Source organism: Chenopodium quinoa, unplaced genomic scaffold, assembly GCF_001683475.1.
Source record: "Chenopodium quinoa cultivar QQ74 unplaced genomic scaffold, ASM168347v1, whole genome shotgun sequence".
Classification (NCBI taxonomy): domain Eukaryota; kingdom Viridiplantae; phylum Streptophyta; class Magnoliopsida; order Caryophyllales; family Amaranthaceae; genus Chenopodium; species Chenopodium quinoa.
This window is the reverse complement of record NW_018745684.1, coordinates 3310108-3322379: the sequence shown is the minus strand read 5'-3', so window position 1 is coordinate 3322379 and position 12272 is coordinate 3310108. Positions and strand designations below refer to the sequence as shown.

The 12272-nt window shown below is 34.3% G+C and overlaps 3 protein-coding genes across 3 annotated transcripts; 1 reads left to right on the top strand and 2 right to left on the bottom strand.

Annotated features, from left to right (window-relative positions):
- The first annotated feature begins 1009 nt into the window (after nt 1–1009).
- On the top strand, nt 1010–1851 carry LOC110717490 (21 kDa protein-like). Its single transcript, XM_021896202.1, has one exon. It carries the CDS (start codon nt 1092–1094, stop codon nt 1695–1697), a length of 606 nt encoding a protein of 201 aa, XP_021751894.1. The 5' UTR covers nt 1010–1091; the 3' UTR covers nt 1698–1851.
- A 60-nt stretch (nt 1852–1911) lies between these two features.
- On the bottom strand, nt 1912–5302 carry LOC110717491. The gene is made up of 6 exons (XM_021896204.1): nt 5047–5302; nt 4892–4947; nt 3900–4023; nt 3690–3796; nt 2374–2449; nt 1912–2280 (listed from the first exon to the last, which is right to left on the bottom strand). The coding sequence occupies exons 1-6, from the start codon at nt 5126–5128 to the stop codon at nt 2201–2203; spliced, it is 525 nt and encodes a 174-aa protein (XP_021751896.1). The 5' UTR covers nt 5129–5302; the 3' UTR covers nt 1912–2200.
- A 1347-nt stretch (nt 5303–6649) lies between these two features.
- LOC110717652 (endoglucanase 8-like) lies at nt 6650–12112 on the bottom strand. Its single transcript, XM_021896405.1, has 7 exons — nt 11514–12112; nt 10615–11052; nt 9618–9710; nt 7985–8140; nt 7713–7824; nt 7456–7619; nt 6650–7280 (listed from the first exon to the last, which is right to left on the bottom strand). Exons 1-7 carry the CDS (start codon nt 11736–11738, stop codon nt 6960–6962), a joined length of 1509 nt encoding a protein of 502 aa, XP_021752097.1. The 5' UTR covers nt 11739–12112; the 3' UTR covers nt 6650–6959.
- Between the last annotated feature and the right edge of the window lie 160 nt (nt 12113–12272).

The following is a 12272-nucleotide window of genomic DNA, read 5'->3' as shown; positions in this document are numbered from 1 at the left end:
ATAAAATGTGTTTTAAAATGCGTAAATTAATCCTTGTTGCAACATTAATGAAACGGAGAAAATATAATGCATGATATTCTCTAGATTTTAACTTGCAGGGGGACCCGTAAACCAAAAAAAAGCTATTTTCTAATAAGGTAATCGCTTATTACAATACTGAATACTCGTATATTGTATAAGGCTCCATTATGATCCGTCCTCTATTTTTTTCTTCATAAAACACTTAAATTCACACTCAACTACCTCCGTTTTTTATGATTTTTTTTACTTGAGAAAAATGTATTCATGTGAAATGAATGAATGATACATATCTCAATTTATTTTTCCAAATAATATTTTTATCTTATTACTAAGATAGATAACGCACACAATGCGTGAGTCATATTCGATGAACTATTTCTGTTGACAACATAATAACGAAAATTATGTAAACAAATTTTTTTAGGGGTTGAAATATCTACACACTTATTCAAAAGAGATAATAATAATAATAATAATAATAATAAAAAAAAGATAATTAACATTAATGAGGACAACTAAGTAAATAAACATTTTAGAGGATATAATTGTGCAAACATTATTCATAAGAGTTAAATCATTAAATCATACAAGAAAAAACCTTAGTGACAATTAACATCATATTAATAGGGGCATATAAGTAAACAAACATTTTTAAGGGTATAATAGTCTTCAAAGTATTCACAAAGTGTTTTCTCATACTTTTTATACAATAGAGATTTTAAAAGGTAGGGATATATGCTTATAATAATGTTTGAAAATAAGTACTTCGTATTACGTATCATATGAAAAGTGTTTTATACTTCATATTATGATATACGATTGAATTTAATTCTTGTCTTCATAAAATTTAGGGGCCCATCCACTTGATTCCAATTCCAAAATATCAAAATTATTTTTCCCGGGTGTGCAAAATATCAAAAATAATAATAATAATTAAAATAAAGTAAGCCTACTTGCATTGCTGCGAATGCTGTCTATCTCTCCTATAAATTGATACAAGCTTTCTCCAAAAATTCATCATCTCAAAATCAAACATCAAATTTTCCTAGAAACCAAAATAATACTAAAATATGATGAAAAGCTTATCTTATTCAAAGCATTTTGTTGCTTTTCTTACCATAATTAGCATTACTTCACAAATTAGCTCAATTTTAGCAATCCATCGTCCAATATACACAGATTTTCTTAAAACATCATGCAAGTCAACACTTTACCCTGAACTTTGCTACAACTCCCTTTCAACCTATGCAAGTGACATCCAAACAAGTCCTCAAATGCTTGCAAATGCCGCCCTCTCGGTGACCTTAGCCACCACAAGGACCACCACCGCGATGATATCTAGGATGTCAAATGGCCCGGGAATACGGCCAAGGGATGCAGGTGCTCTAAGGGACTGTTTGGAAGAACTAAATGACGCAGTAAGTGAGCTTCAAGAGTCCATCAAGGAGATGAATCATATGAAGGGTAGTAAGAAAGTAGGGCTTATGATGAATGATATACAAACTTGGGTGAGTGCTGCATTGACCGACGCGGACACGTGTACGGCTGGATTTGATGGAAAGATCATGGATGGAAAGTTGAAGAGTGTTGTGAGAGGGAAAATTGTGACTATTTGTCACCTTACTAGTAATTCTTTGGCTTTGATCAACAGTTATGCTTCATCCATGCATAGTTAATAAGCTAGGCAAATTTTTTTTTTCTGGTGTGGTCATATTTTATGATAAATAGTAAGTGTATTAGGAAATCTGGATTGATTTTGTTTACCATGTTGAATTGTAATATATATATTGTATGAGTGATTCATGAATTAGATCAGTGTGATGCAGAACAGCCATAATCGCAACATTTATCTTAACATACAGAAGCTTGATTATACATGGCAACTTTCGGTTAAAAAACTTTCAAGATAAGATTTTGAGAGATTCGGAACTAGTTTTAAAATGTAATGTCATTTTTACAGCAGTAAATCGAAATAATAACCTTACAAAATTAACCTTTCACAATTCAGTAAAGCAGTATACAAATGACAAGATTTTAGAGCTAAAGATTCACAAAATTTGGTACTGCTGTACTGGAACCTTAGAAATTCTGTAGTTTCTGGTATCAATGGAACTTTAAGTTTGAAAAGTTCAACAAAATCTGAGAATCTGCCAGAATGGCTCAGATTGAAGGCGGAAGGTCAAGACGATCTTTTAGGAGGAGACATGTTATAAATCAGAGATCTAGTGGTAGTCACAGCAACTATCTTCACCAACAAATCTGTAGTATTCAAATTATAGACAGTAATCAATGACCAGACCTAGTTAATTATCTATATATGAAATAGTGAGAGGAGGAAGTAAACAAAGTTACCAATGAAAACACGAAGAGCTTCAATGAGCTGCAAGCTTTGTTTTTCCCAGCAGTCCGCAACCCCACTTTGAATAACCTTTACATCACATAAGCAGAAGGATCAGATAATTGGGACTAGGACAATCACAATAAATACTAGCTAATACAGAAAAGGAGCAGCAGAATGGTACCCTATGCAGTAGGTTCTATATGTATATCGTGGAATTTAATTGTATTCTCTGAGTAACTCAAACTCTTTGTTTCAACTTTAGTACCCATGTTGCAATTTTGATGCTCTAACTTGAAAGTGGAAACTTAGCACTTCATTTTCGGCCAGAAACACACAGAACCCCCCATGAAGTCTCACTCTTTTTCAAGAAAAAAATTAGAAGAAAACAGGCATAGCTTCTTCATGCAGGCACAAGTGAGTAAAGCAAGCCATTCAATTCTTTGAGCAAGGTAAGAGGACTAAAATTTTAATGAAAGAGTCAACGAAGATTTTCTGCCCACTTATTTATGCAACTCCAATAAAGAACTCCATGAGGCCTAGATACTTTTAAGTTTTAAGACTATCACCTATACATGCCAGCTCACACAAAAGCAATGGGCGATGTTGTCATCTCTTAAAAAGCTCAAAATCATGAGCCTTAGTACAATGGATGATTGGATGCTAAAGCCAATACTACTTATCTTCAAGGATGTATAAAATGGTTATCCACTGAATACTTCGCCTAATACTCCATTTCGCACACCGCCATACACAAATACACAATCAATCCACCAAAAGTCCTAGCCATGATGTAATGAGCAGCCATCAAATATTCACCTTACCAGTTGTATTTTATTCATAGTCATTTGCTGGCAAAACTATAGTCTTAACTCTAAAACTAATCATACTCGAACATATGGTGCAAGAAAGAAAGTGGGAAACAACAATGAGAACTGAGACAACACCAAATAAAAATTCTTAAGGAATTGAGGTTTATCAGTTTATGAGTGGTGCATGTTAATAATAGAGCCAAGCAATCCACTTCAATTCATCAAGCTTGAACTACCTAAAATTGGCAGCTAAATCTTTATTCATCCAAGAAATTTTCTCAATCTAATCAACAAACCTCTCTTTCTTCTCTTCTAGGAAGAAGCTTAGAACAAAAAATCATCATCGCTTTTGAGACTATTACTAGCTAATAGAGGCATTGGGGTAACTATAATGTTGATGTATAACCTGCTTCAAACTTTGAAGAGCTACTATGCAATATACTACTGTCCAATTTTGGAATTTAGAAGATGTTTGAAACTTATCCATGTTATGCTCGCTATTAACAAAGAGAAATTACCTCAAATAGGAGATTGGTCTTCATTACACAAGCTACTGAGAGGCCCACTGCTACGAATGACACAATCAAGTAAATATTCAACAGTGGTGATCGGCTTCGCCTACGACCTACAATACATGAAGTTATTAATAAGATACACATACCAATGCAAACTGATTCGCAGAAACATGTACAGAACACATCCATGCACACTTGAAATAGAATACTGACCTAATTCACAAACAAGAAGAGAAAGAAAATTGAGAACAATTGATGAAAGACGGAGCACATCAGAATCTTCTCCCTTTATCATTGATAACAACATTAAAATGGCACCAACAAATAAGACGAGACCCTGCATGACCAAATCGAGGTTTGCGTCAGAAAACAACCTAAACAAAACCAAATTGCCCAGTTGACAAAGATATAATGTCAAATTTGACATCAAACTTGAAAGCAATGGATTACTCCAAGCAAATATGCAACTGAAAGTTAACACTGAGATCACTCCAGTGACTTCACCATCCTAATATGCAGTGAAACTAGAAATGCCATAAGCACTATCTCTAAAGTTAACATTCATGTCCTTCCCAGCAAAGATTGGAACTCAATCAAGGAAACTATTTTGGTAAGGTGTTAGACTGACCATCTTCTCTTTGCACAAAGGATCTAATAACAGATAAGGGACAAATTATTCGACAAACACTAATCATAGAGATCATATGAATCTAAAACAACAACAAGTGCAATTTATTAACTTCAGAAATTAGCATATTCAGAAGTTCATAGGATTGCAATAATCCTAATAAAGAAGCCTGCTATAACTCCAACACCTTAAAATCTCAAATGATCTCAAGAACCAAATAAAGGGCTCAAACTTTGATTTTCCAACCAGCATGTATACCTAGATGGGAAACAAGTAAGGTTCAAATACAAGCTACACTTCATTTCAAATGTTAATGTCCTAAATAATCAACAATTCAGATTGGTTAGAACCAATTAAACGCATCAGCAGAAAATACCCAGAAACAAATTTCACCTTAAATCAATACCCACTAACTAAATTCCACAATGTCATTAAATATTGCATCTTTACCACTAAAATTCCCCCCAAATAAATAAAAAATCCCTAATTTGTAGCATAACTACCATCAAAGTTCTCATTTTTTATTTTTCAATATACCCAATGGGAAGCTACAATTAGAAAAAAAGAGAATTATTACCTGAATTAAGAGGAGAAAAGAGAGACGAGATTTCCCTTTGGCAACTTTAGTGTACCCTATTAATGAGATTTCAACAAGAACACAGAATTGTAAGAAAAAAGAAAGGTCAAATTTTTACAAAGAAATCAGAATTGCAGGAGAAAAAGGGGTCATACTGGAATCAACCACCATGCGATAGGAAAAGTCGGAGCCATCAGTTCCTGATGGCCTGCCGGCTGCCGATCTCCTCTGCTGCATTCTCTCTATCGCACTCTTCGTCTTGGTTGCTGCTCCGGTTGTGGATTTCCTTTCTTAGGGAAAACGCGGTGGAGTTATGACTTACGGGTAAATTCGTAAATGTAGATCATGTTTTCGAGTGGACTTAGCAATTAGTAAAGTAGATCTGACTTAAATGATCTCGATCCAAACTTAAACCACACCCAAAATTTGACCCATTCCAAAATAGAACAAGCCCGATCAAGTTCAAATGTAGTTGAAATTGATTTGTTTTATATAGTACGTGTAACCAACTTTTCAATAGACCCGCACATACTCGACTAGACCCATATACAAATTTCTCTTTATTTGAATCTAATTTTATGGTCAAACACTCAAACCAACCCATACTTGACCTAAATTCTCTTTGCCTATGTCTGAATTCAATTGTCACTCTAGTGACTCTACTTTTGGGTGTAGAATGTAAATTCTAAATTATGAGCCTACTAAAAGCGAGTCTCTTTTTATTTAATTCCCACATTATCGTCCACATAAGCATGTAAGAGAAAACCGTTTTTTTTTTTTTTTTTTTTATGCCGTTTCATTTGAAAACCGCTACTTCAAGTAGCAGTTTCTATAACAAGAAACCGCCACTTGAAGTAGCGGTTTCTATAACTGAAAACCGCTACTTGAAGTAGAGGTTTTCTGTTACAGAAATCAGTTCCTCAATGAGCCATTTAAATACATTGAACATCAACTAATGCAAGCTTCAATCAGATCAGCCACTTTCTTCATCCACTCCACAAATCAATGGCCATTTTTTTTTTATATAAAAATAGTATAATTGGCTCACCAAATAAATAATTAAAAAGGCTGAACACAAATTTGCAGTACTTGCATGTGTTCAAGTACATATGCTTCGGTTGGTAAATTAAACAAAAATCATTTAGAAATTGATATTACTATAAAATTTAGGTGAATTAATATCAATACATGTCAATTTAATTATAATAACATTATAATTAACAAGTAATTTGGGAAAAAAAGAAATTAGGGCAACAAAGAGCAACACCGAGGGAGTTTCAAGTGATGGAGCCGACGGAGTAGCCTCCACCGAGTTATTTCCGGCGACCTCAGAGCAGCTACGAGGGAGGTTCAACGCTCCGAAAAAGGTTGCGACGCTAAATAGATCGAGGAGAGGACCATATTCGGTTAGCCTGCTCTGTTTTTTTGTGTTCTTGTTCGAAAGAATGGTTTTTGGGTATTCTGAAAAGGAAGCCGCCACTTCAAGTAGCGGTGTAAGTGAGAGATAACCGCTACTTGAAGTAGCGGTTTACGTAAGAAACCCGCTACTTGAAGTAGCGGTTTTCTGTAAAAACCGTAAAAATAAAAATCTTGCTTAAATCGATGACGTAGACGGTAATGTGGGAATTAAATAAAAAGTGACTGTATATATGGAATTGAGTCTTTTCCCAACATTATTTTGGGAAAGGGCTCTAGCAAATACCATCATAATCTACCGATACAAAGAGAGTAATTTGTTAATAATTGATCAAAAAAGAATTCCATATAATTATTTGATCGATCAGATTCAATAGTACTTCGTATATCAATAACAATCATCTCCATCTTTGCTCATTTTATAAACTATGTAATTATGTATAGTATGTATGATCACCTCACTAATAAAAAAGTTAATGCAATGTCACATGATTGTTAGTTGTTACGTTACATTGCTCTTGAAAGTAAGAGTTGAACTATTTTACAACAATGAAGGAGCTAAAAGATACAAATGTAACTAAATAAAAATCGATGATTAATTAAGAATTAATATACAAAGAATATGTATTTGAAAAAATTACACACATATCAATTAGTGAGCTTTATAAAAAGCTAAAAGACCAACAAGAGGTGCATTAATGTAAGTAGCTGGTTCAGAATGAGGAAAATCAGCTCGAGAATCTGGATATTTGTCATTGATATCAGGTCCTCCAACAACAGCACCTACCAAAACATTCGGGTTAGGGTTACTACTAAAGAAGTAGGAAGTTCCTCCTTGACATTCAAGTTTCTCAGGGTGCACATCAGTGGAAGGCAAAGATGAGCCTCGATGATGTATCCTTTGAGGATATTTTTTTCCATATCCTACCATGTAAGACATACTCAACGGGTTGCCTCCAAGTATATAGTCCACCTGCATGCATCACATTTTTTAAAATTAAATACACGTGACATTCATCTAGTCATTGCAAAATAAACAATTGTGCAGACGTGTTATATGCTGATACATATATATATGATGGTATTCATTATATGTGTGTATGTCAACGATATACATTACAGAGTACCACATACGAGTATGTACAAACCTGACGTTTAGCGACTTGGGCGAGTCTAGGGGGATTGACGACTACATTTCCACATTGGATGGTCTTTTTTAAACTACTAGCATAACGACCATAAACCAAAAGTAAAAATGATATAGCTGTAGTATGTTGCATGTTACTTCCACCTGCTTTGAACAAGAGTCCGCCTAAACAATTACAATACAAGTTGAAGTTAATTAATCATTGTGATTTGTGACACTCTATTTATATTAAAACCGAAGTGAACATTTGTACTTTACCTGGACTATATGCGACTGATTTGGTTGTTGGAGATTCAGGCAACACAGAGCATACGAAGTTTTCAGCATTGGTAACGAATGGATTAGGTTGAAGATGCTTAGCAAATCCCAACTACAAATCATTGTAACCAAACACAAAGTTTAATCTAGTGGCATATATAGAAATATTATACGTAATTTGATATGTGTGCACTGCACGCGTGGGTGCCTTTATATATAGAATGACTAACCACAATATATAATGGATGGTTAGAATAAGCGTATGTACATACCTTGGAAACGAGTACGTTAATGCCAGCATGCTTAGTATCCCATCCAAATTCAGCAAAGTTACCACGATTTTTGTGGATGTTATTTAGCACATAATTTGAGTAATAAGGTAACTTTGTTGCCCTGTATAGCCAAGTTGCTGCCCATATCAATTCATCCTGCCAGAAATTATTCCAATCACAATTATTTTCAGATGATTTTAATGATATATAATATGATTTTACAGCGGTTGTTTGAAAAGTGACTACCAAATTATTTAATGATATATAATATGATCGGTTTATTTTTTCACGTTATAAAATGGCCACAATTAGTCTTATAATATCTACAATGTAAAAATAAATTTTGAAAAATTTTATCCAACATAAATTAAAGAAAAAATTGATTTTAATAATCTCACCTTTGACCGGTTCGCTGATAATAATCCCACCTTTAAATTATTATTTAATAATCCCACCTTTATAGGGGATCTTCTTCTATTGGTCCCTAATCTGTTGGTAACCGGTTTTGATAGGTTAAGATGCCACGTGTCATTTTGTAATTGGTTAAAAAATAAAAATTAAAAACTAAACATAAAAAAAAGGAAAAAAAACCCACTATCTACCAGCCATCTCCCACCTACCGTGAAACCCTTTTCCATACCCTAGCCCTACCAAAACCCGCCGACAGCCACCCTAAACCCCGAAAACGGCCAGCCACGGAAACCCCCAATACCAAAAACCACCTCGCCGACCTAAAGTCACCCCCGAAATCACCACCTGAACCAAATCCCACCCCCCAAACCACCATAACCACCACCTTGAAACCGCCGAAAACCCCCCGAAAATGGCCGAAAACAGTCGAAAACCTCTTCAAACCCTCTTATCGTCCCCTCGTTTGCTGGAGCTCCTGCTATTCCCGCTGCCCATGTTTGATTTGGGTTTGAATCGGAATAATTTGGGTAATTTCGTTGTGGTTTTGGGGGGCGATTTTGGTGGTGGGGCTGGGGTGTCGGGATGGATCTCGCCGTCGGGGGAGGTTTTGGTGACCGGTGGTGGAGTGTGGCATGGTCGTCGGCGGGGCAAGGGGAGGGGGGCTGCCGGCAGAAGGCTAAGGCAGGGGCTGGCTGGGTTTTTCTTTTTTAAAAAAAAAATTAGTTTTTTTAATTTTTTTGACCAATTATTTAGTGACACGTGTCACTCAAATTAAAAAAGAAAGAGTACAGATTATCGGTTATAAGGGACCAATAAAAGAAGATCCCTTATAAAAGTGAGATTATTAAATAATAATTTAAAGGTGGGATTATTAACAGCGAACCGGCTAAAGGTGGGATTATTAGAACAATTTTCTAAAATAAATATTTTTTGAGAAACTATAAAACAAGAATAAAAATTACATAAATGAAAATAAAAATTTGAAAAATCAAAAAAATGTTGATAATACTATTTAATATCATTAATAAAGTAATATAATTAATTACTTGGAAAAAAATATGTCAATTATAAACTATATAATCATTAAAACATTATAGTAGTCATATTTCAAACGTAAAATTTTCAATTATTTTCATAAATATTATAAACTGCTTTAATCTAGATTTAAAATCTGATGTTAATTACTAGTATAATTAGTAAAGAGTTATCTTTAAAGTATTACCTGATATCCACTGTAACTGCAGTAAAATGAACAGACCCAATGCCCAAGAGTGTCATTGTATGAGCCTTGGTATGTATTTGCAAATTCAAAAACCTAATCCATACAAAGGTGTACGTTAAATCACTATCAACAATATCAGGTTGTTTTCTTCGTTTCACAATACATATACCAAAAACACTTGCGTGGACCTGGTCCACAATAATATTATTGTGGACTCAAGGTCTATACACACGCAACTGACATTATATTGAATATAGTGACCATTATTTTTAACATAGTAACCTTATTTTTAACATAGTAACCTTTATTAAAACTACTACAACGTTTAATAATATTGTGAACTTGAAATACGACGCTATTACCCTAATTTTAGCATAGTGGTCTTTATTATTCATATTGATCAGTATATAAAATATTTCATTACAAAAATAACCACTTAGGCCTATATATTACCAAAATGATTTTTATTTCAACATAGTGACTTTTTTTAAAATTATAGTGACCCTTTTTTTTGTTAATAAAACAACCATACTTTCTCTAATGTTAGTGGTCCACAATAAATTAGTGTGAACCAGGTCTATTTAAGAATTTGTATACATATACTTCCTCCGTTCTTTTAATATCGCATCACTTGTCTTTTAGGGAAGTTTCACAAATATTGCATCACTTTTACTTTAGGACAAAAATTATCTATGTTCACACTGCAAATACCCAACATACCCTTACTTTTTTCATACTTACTTTTTATTTTATCTTTACATTACATGGTCAATTTTGTATTTTTACGTTTCTCTCTCTTACTTTTTCCCATTATCAAATTTTGCCTCAAAAACCCCTATAATACAATAAAAAAAGAACGGAGGAAGTATTATTTTGACTTTTACACTTGATGATAAAATAATTTGATGAATCGTATAAAAAGTCAAAATAACTCAAATATTGCAGAGGAATCATGTTTCTTTAGAGTATTGGCTAGCTAAGATGCACGTAAATATACCGTTTTAGCCCGGCTAAGAAGACGTGCAGCATAAGTCCGGTTAGAAGACCTTAGCACAATGGAAGAAGCAGCCAAGGCCGCAGCCATCTCAGCAGAAACTTCGGACCCTGGATACTTTTTGCTAACAGCGAAGGGGTTTCGAGGTGTGTCCATGTCCTCCGGCCTCTCCCAACAGTTGTGATCGGCGAAACCTTCTCCGACTTGAGCAAATACAATCCCTGGCATACGAGTGCATTTTAAAAAGTAATCGGTCGCCCATTGGATCGCCTCGAGGGCGTGTGGGAGCTCTGTGCCCATGAAGGGCTTAAAATCGGCTACACTCCAAGCTAGCATGGTTGTGGTAAATGCCATAGGGAAGTTGAACTTGATATTATCACCAGCATCATAATAGCCTCCTACTAAATCAATGTGTTTTATGCCAATTTGGGATTCTCCAATCTATAATTTTGTTACAAAAATATATAAGCAATTCGAGAAAATGAAGAAATTAAATTAAAATACGTCATAAAAAAGATGTGACCAACCTACATTATCCTAGGAGGTTTTGTCATGACATTGCCATTTTTCTAGCTTGTCGACCTTGTACAATAATTACAAGTCAATTTTATAAAATTTTAGTAAAACAAACTCATTCATATCATATAAAATATACATGTTTTGTGATAAGTTAATCAGATATACTACTCGTATTATGACCATAAAAATATACGTTGTAAATGGTAATAATACTCTCGAACACCCCTCTTAAAAGGTCATCAACTCACGCTTATATCTCCAAGACGTACTTCAACACAATAATAGCTACTATTTTGGTTTCAAAAGGAGTTTTAATTAGTTCGTTTTTATAGATAGACGAGTCATACATTATTATATAATACGCAAAAATTAAAAGAACTCACACTCTTTTGGAAGCTATCGCGAAGACCAGAATCCTTGCGCCAAGTCATTCGTTGAGAGGGTGGCAGCTTTCCCGACCTTTGGCCTTCAAAGAACAATATACTCTTTGATAATGCATCTCCATAATCATGACGTATTGCACCAGTTGAGCTCCCCACCAACTCAGCCAACAAAATTCCCATAAAAACTAACCCCACCCCAACCTTCCCAACCACTTTCTTCATCATCCTTGTTGTTTTGATTGATCTCTTTGAATAAGAATGATGTATCCTCCCTTTAGTCGTATATTACAATGCTTGATCATAGTTTCGAGTCATTGCATATATATAGGTATAAACTCGACGTCTTAACGAACACTGTTTTCTTAGGAAGAGTAAAAGAGGGAGAGAGTGAGTGAAGGGAAAGGGATAGATATGAAAAACAACAAGTTGAAAGGGTAGAAATTAAAAGAATTGGAGTTTGGCGTGGGAGGTGCGCTAAATGTGCGACTTGCAAAGGTTGTGTGATAAAGGAGGATGTTGCGTTATTGCGTTGATTAGAAAATTATAAGAATTGTGCATTTTTGATAACTTATAGGAGAATATTAATGCAAGAACAAAGTAGCTAGTAGTAGCATAAATTTACTTGGTTTTTTGTCAAGGTTTTATTTGTTTGCGGCCTAATTACGTATCATATTCCATTGCATTGCTTAGTGTTTTAGATTTATTACAAATTTACAAGTACTTCTAGTACATTTTTTAAGAGTTGCTTCTTTAATTAAA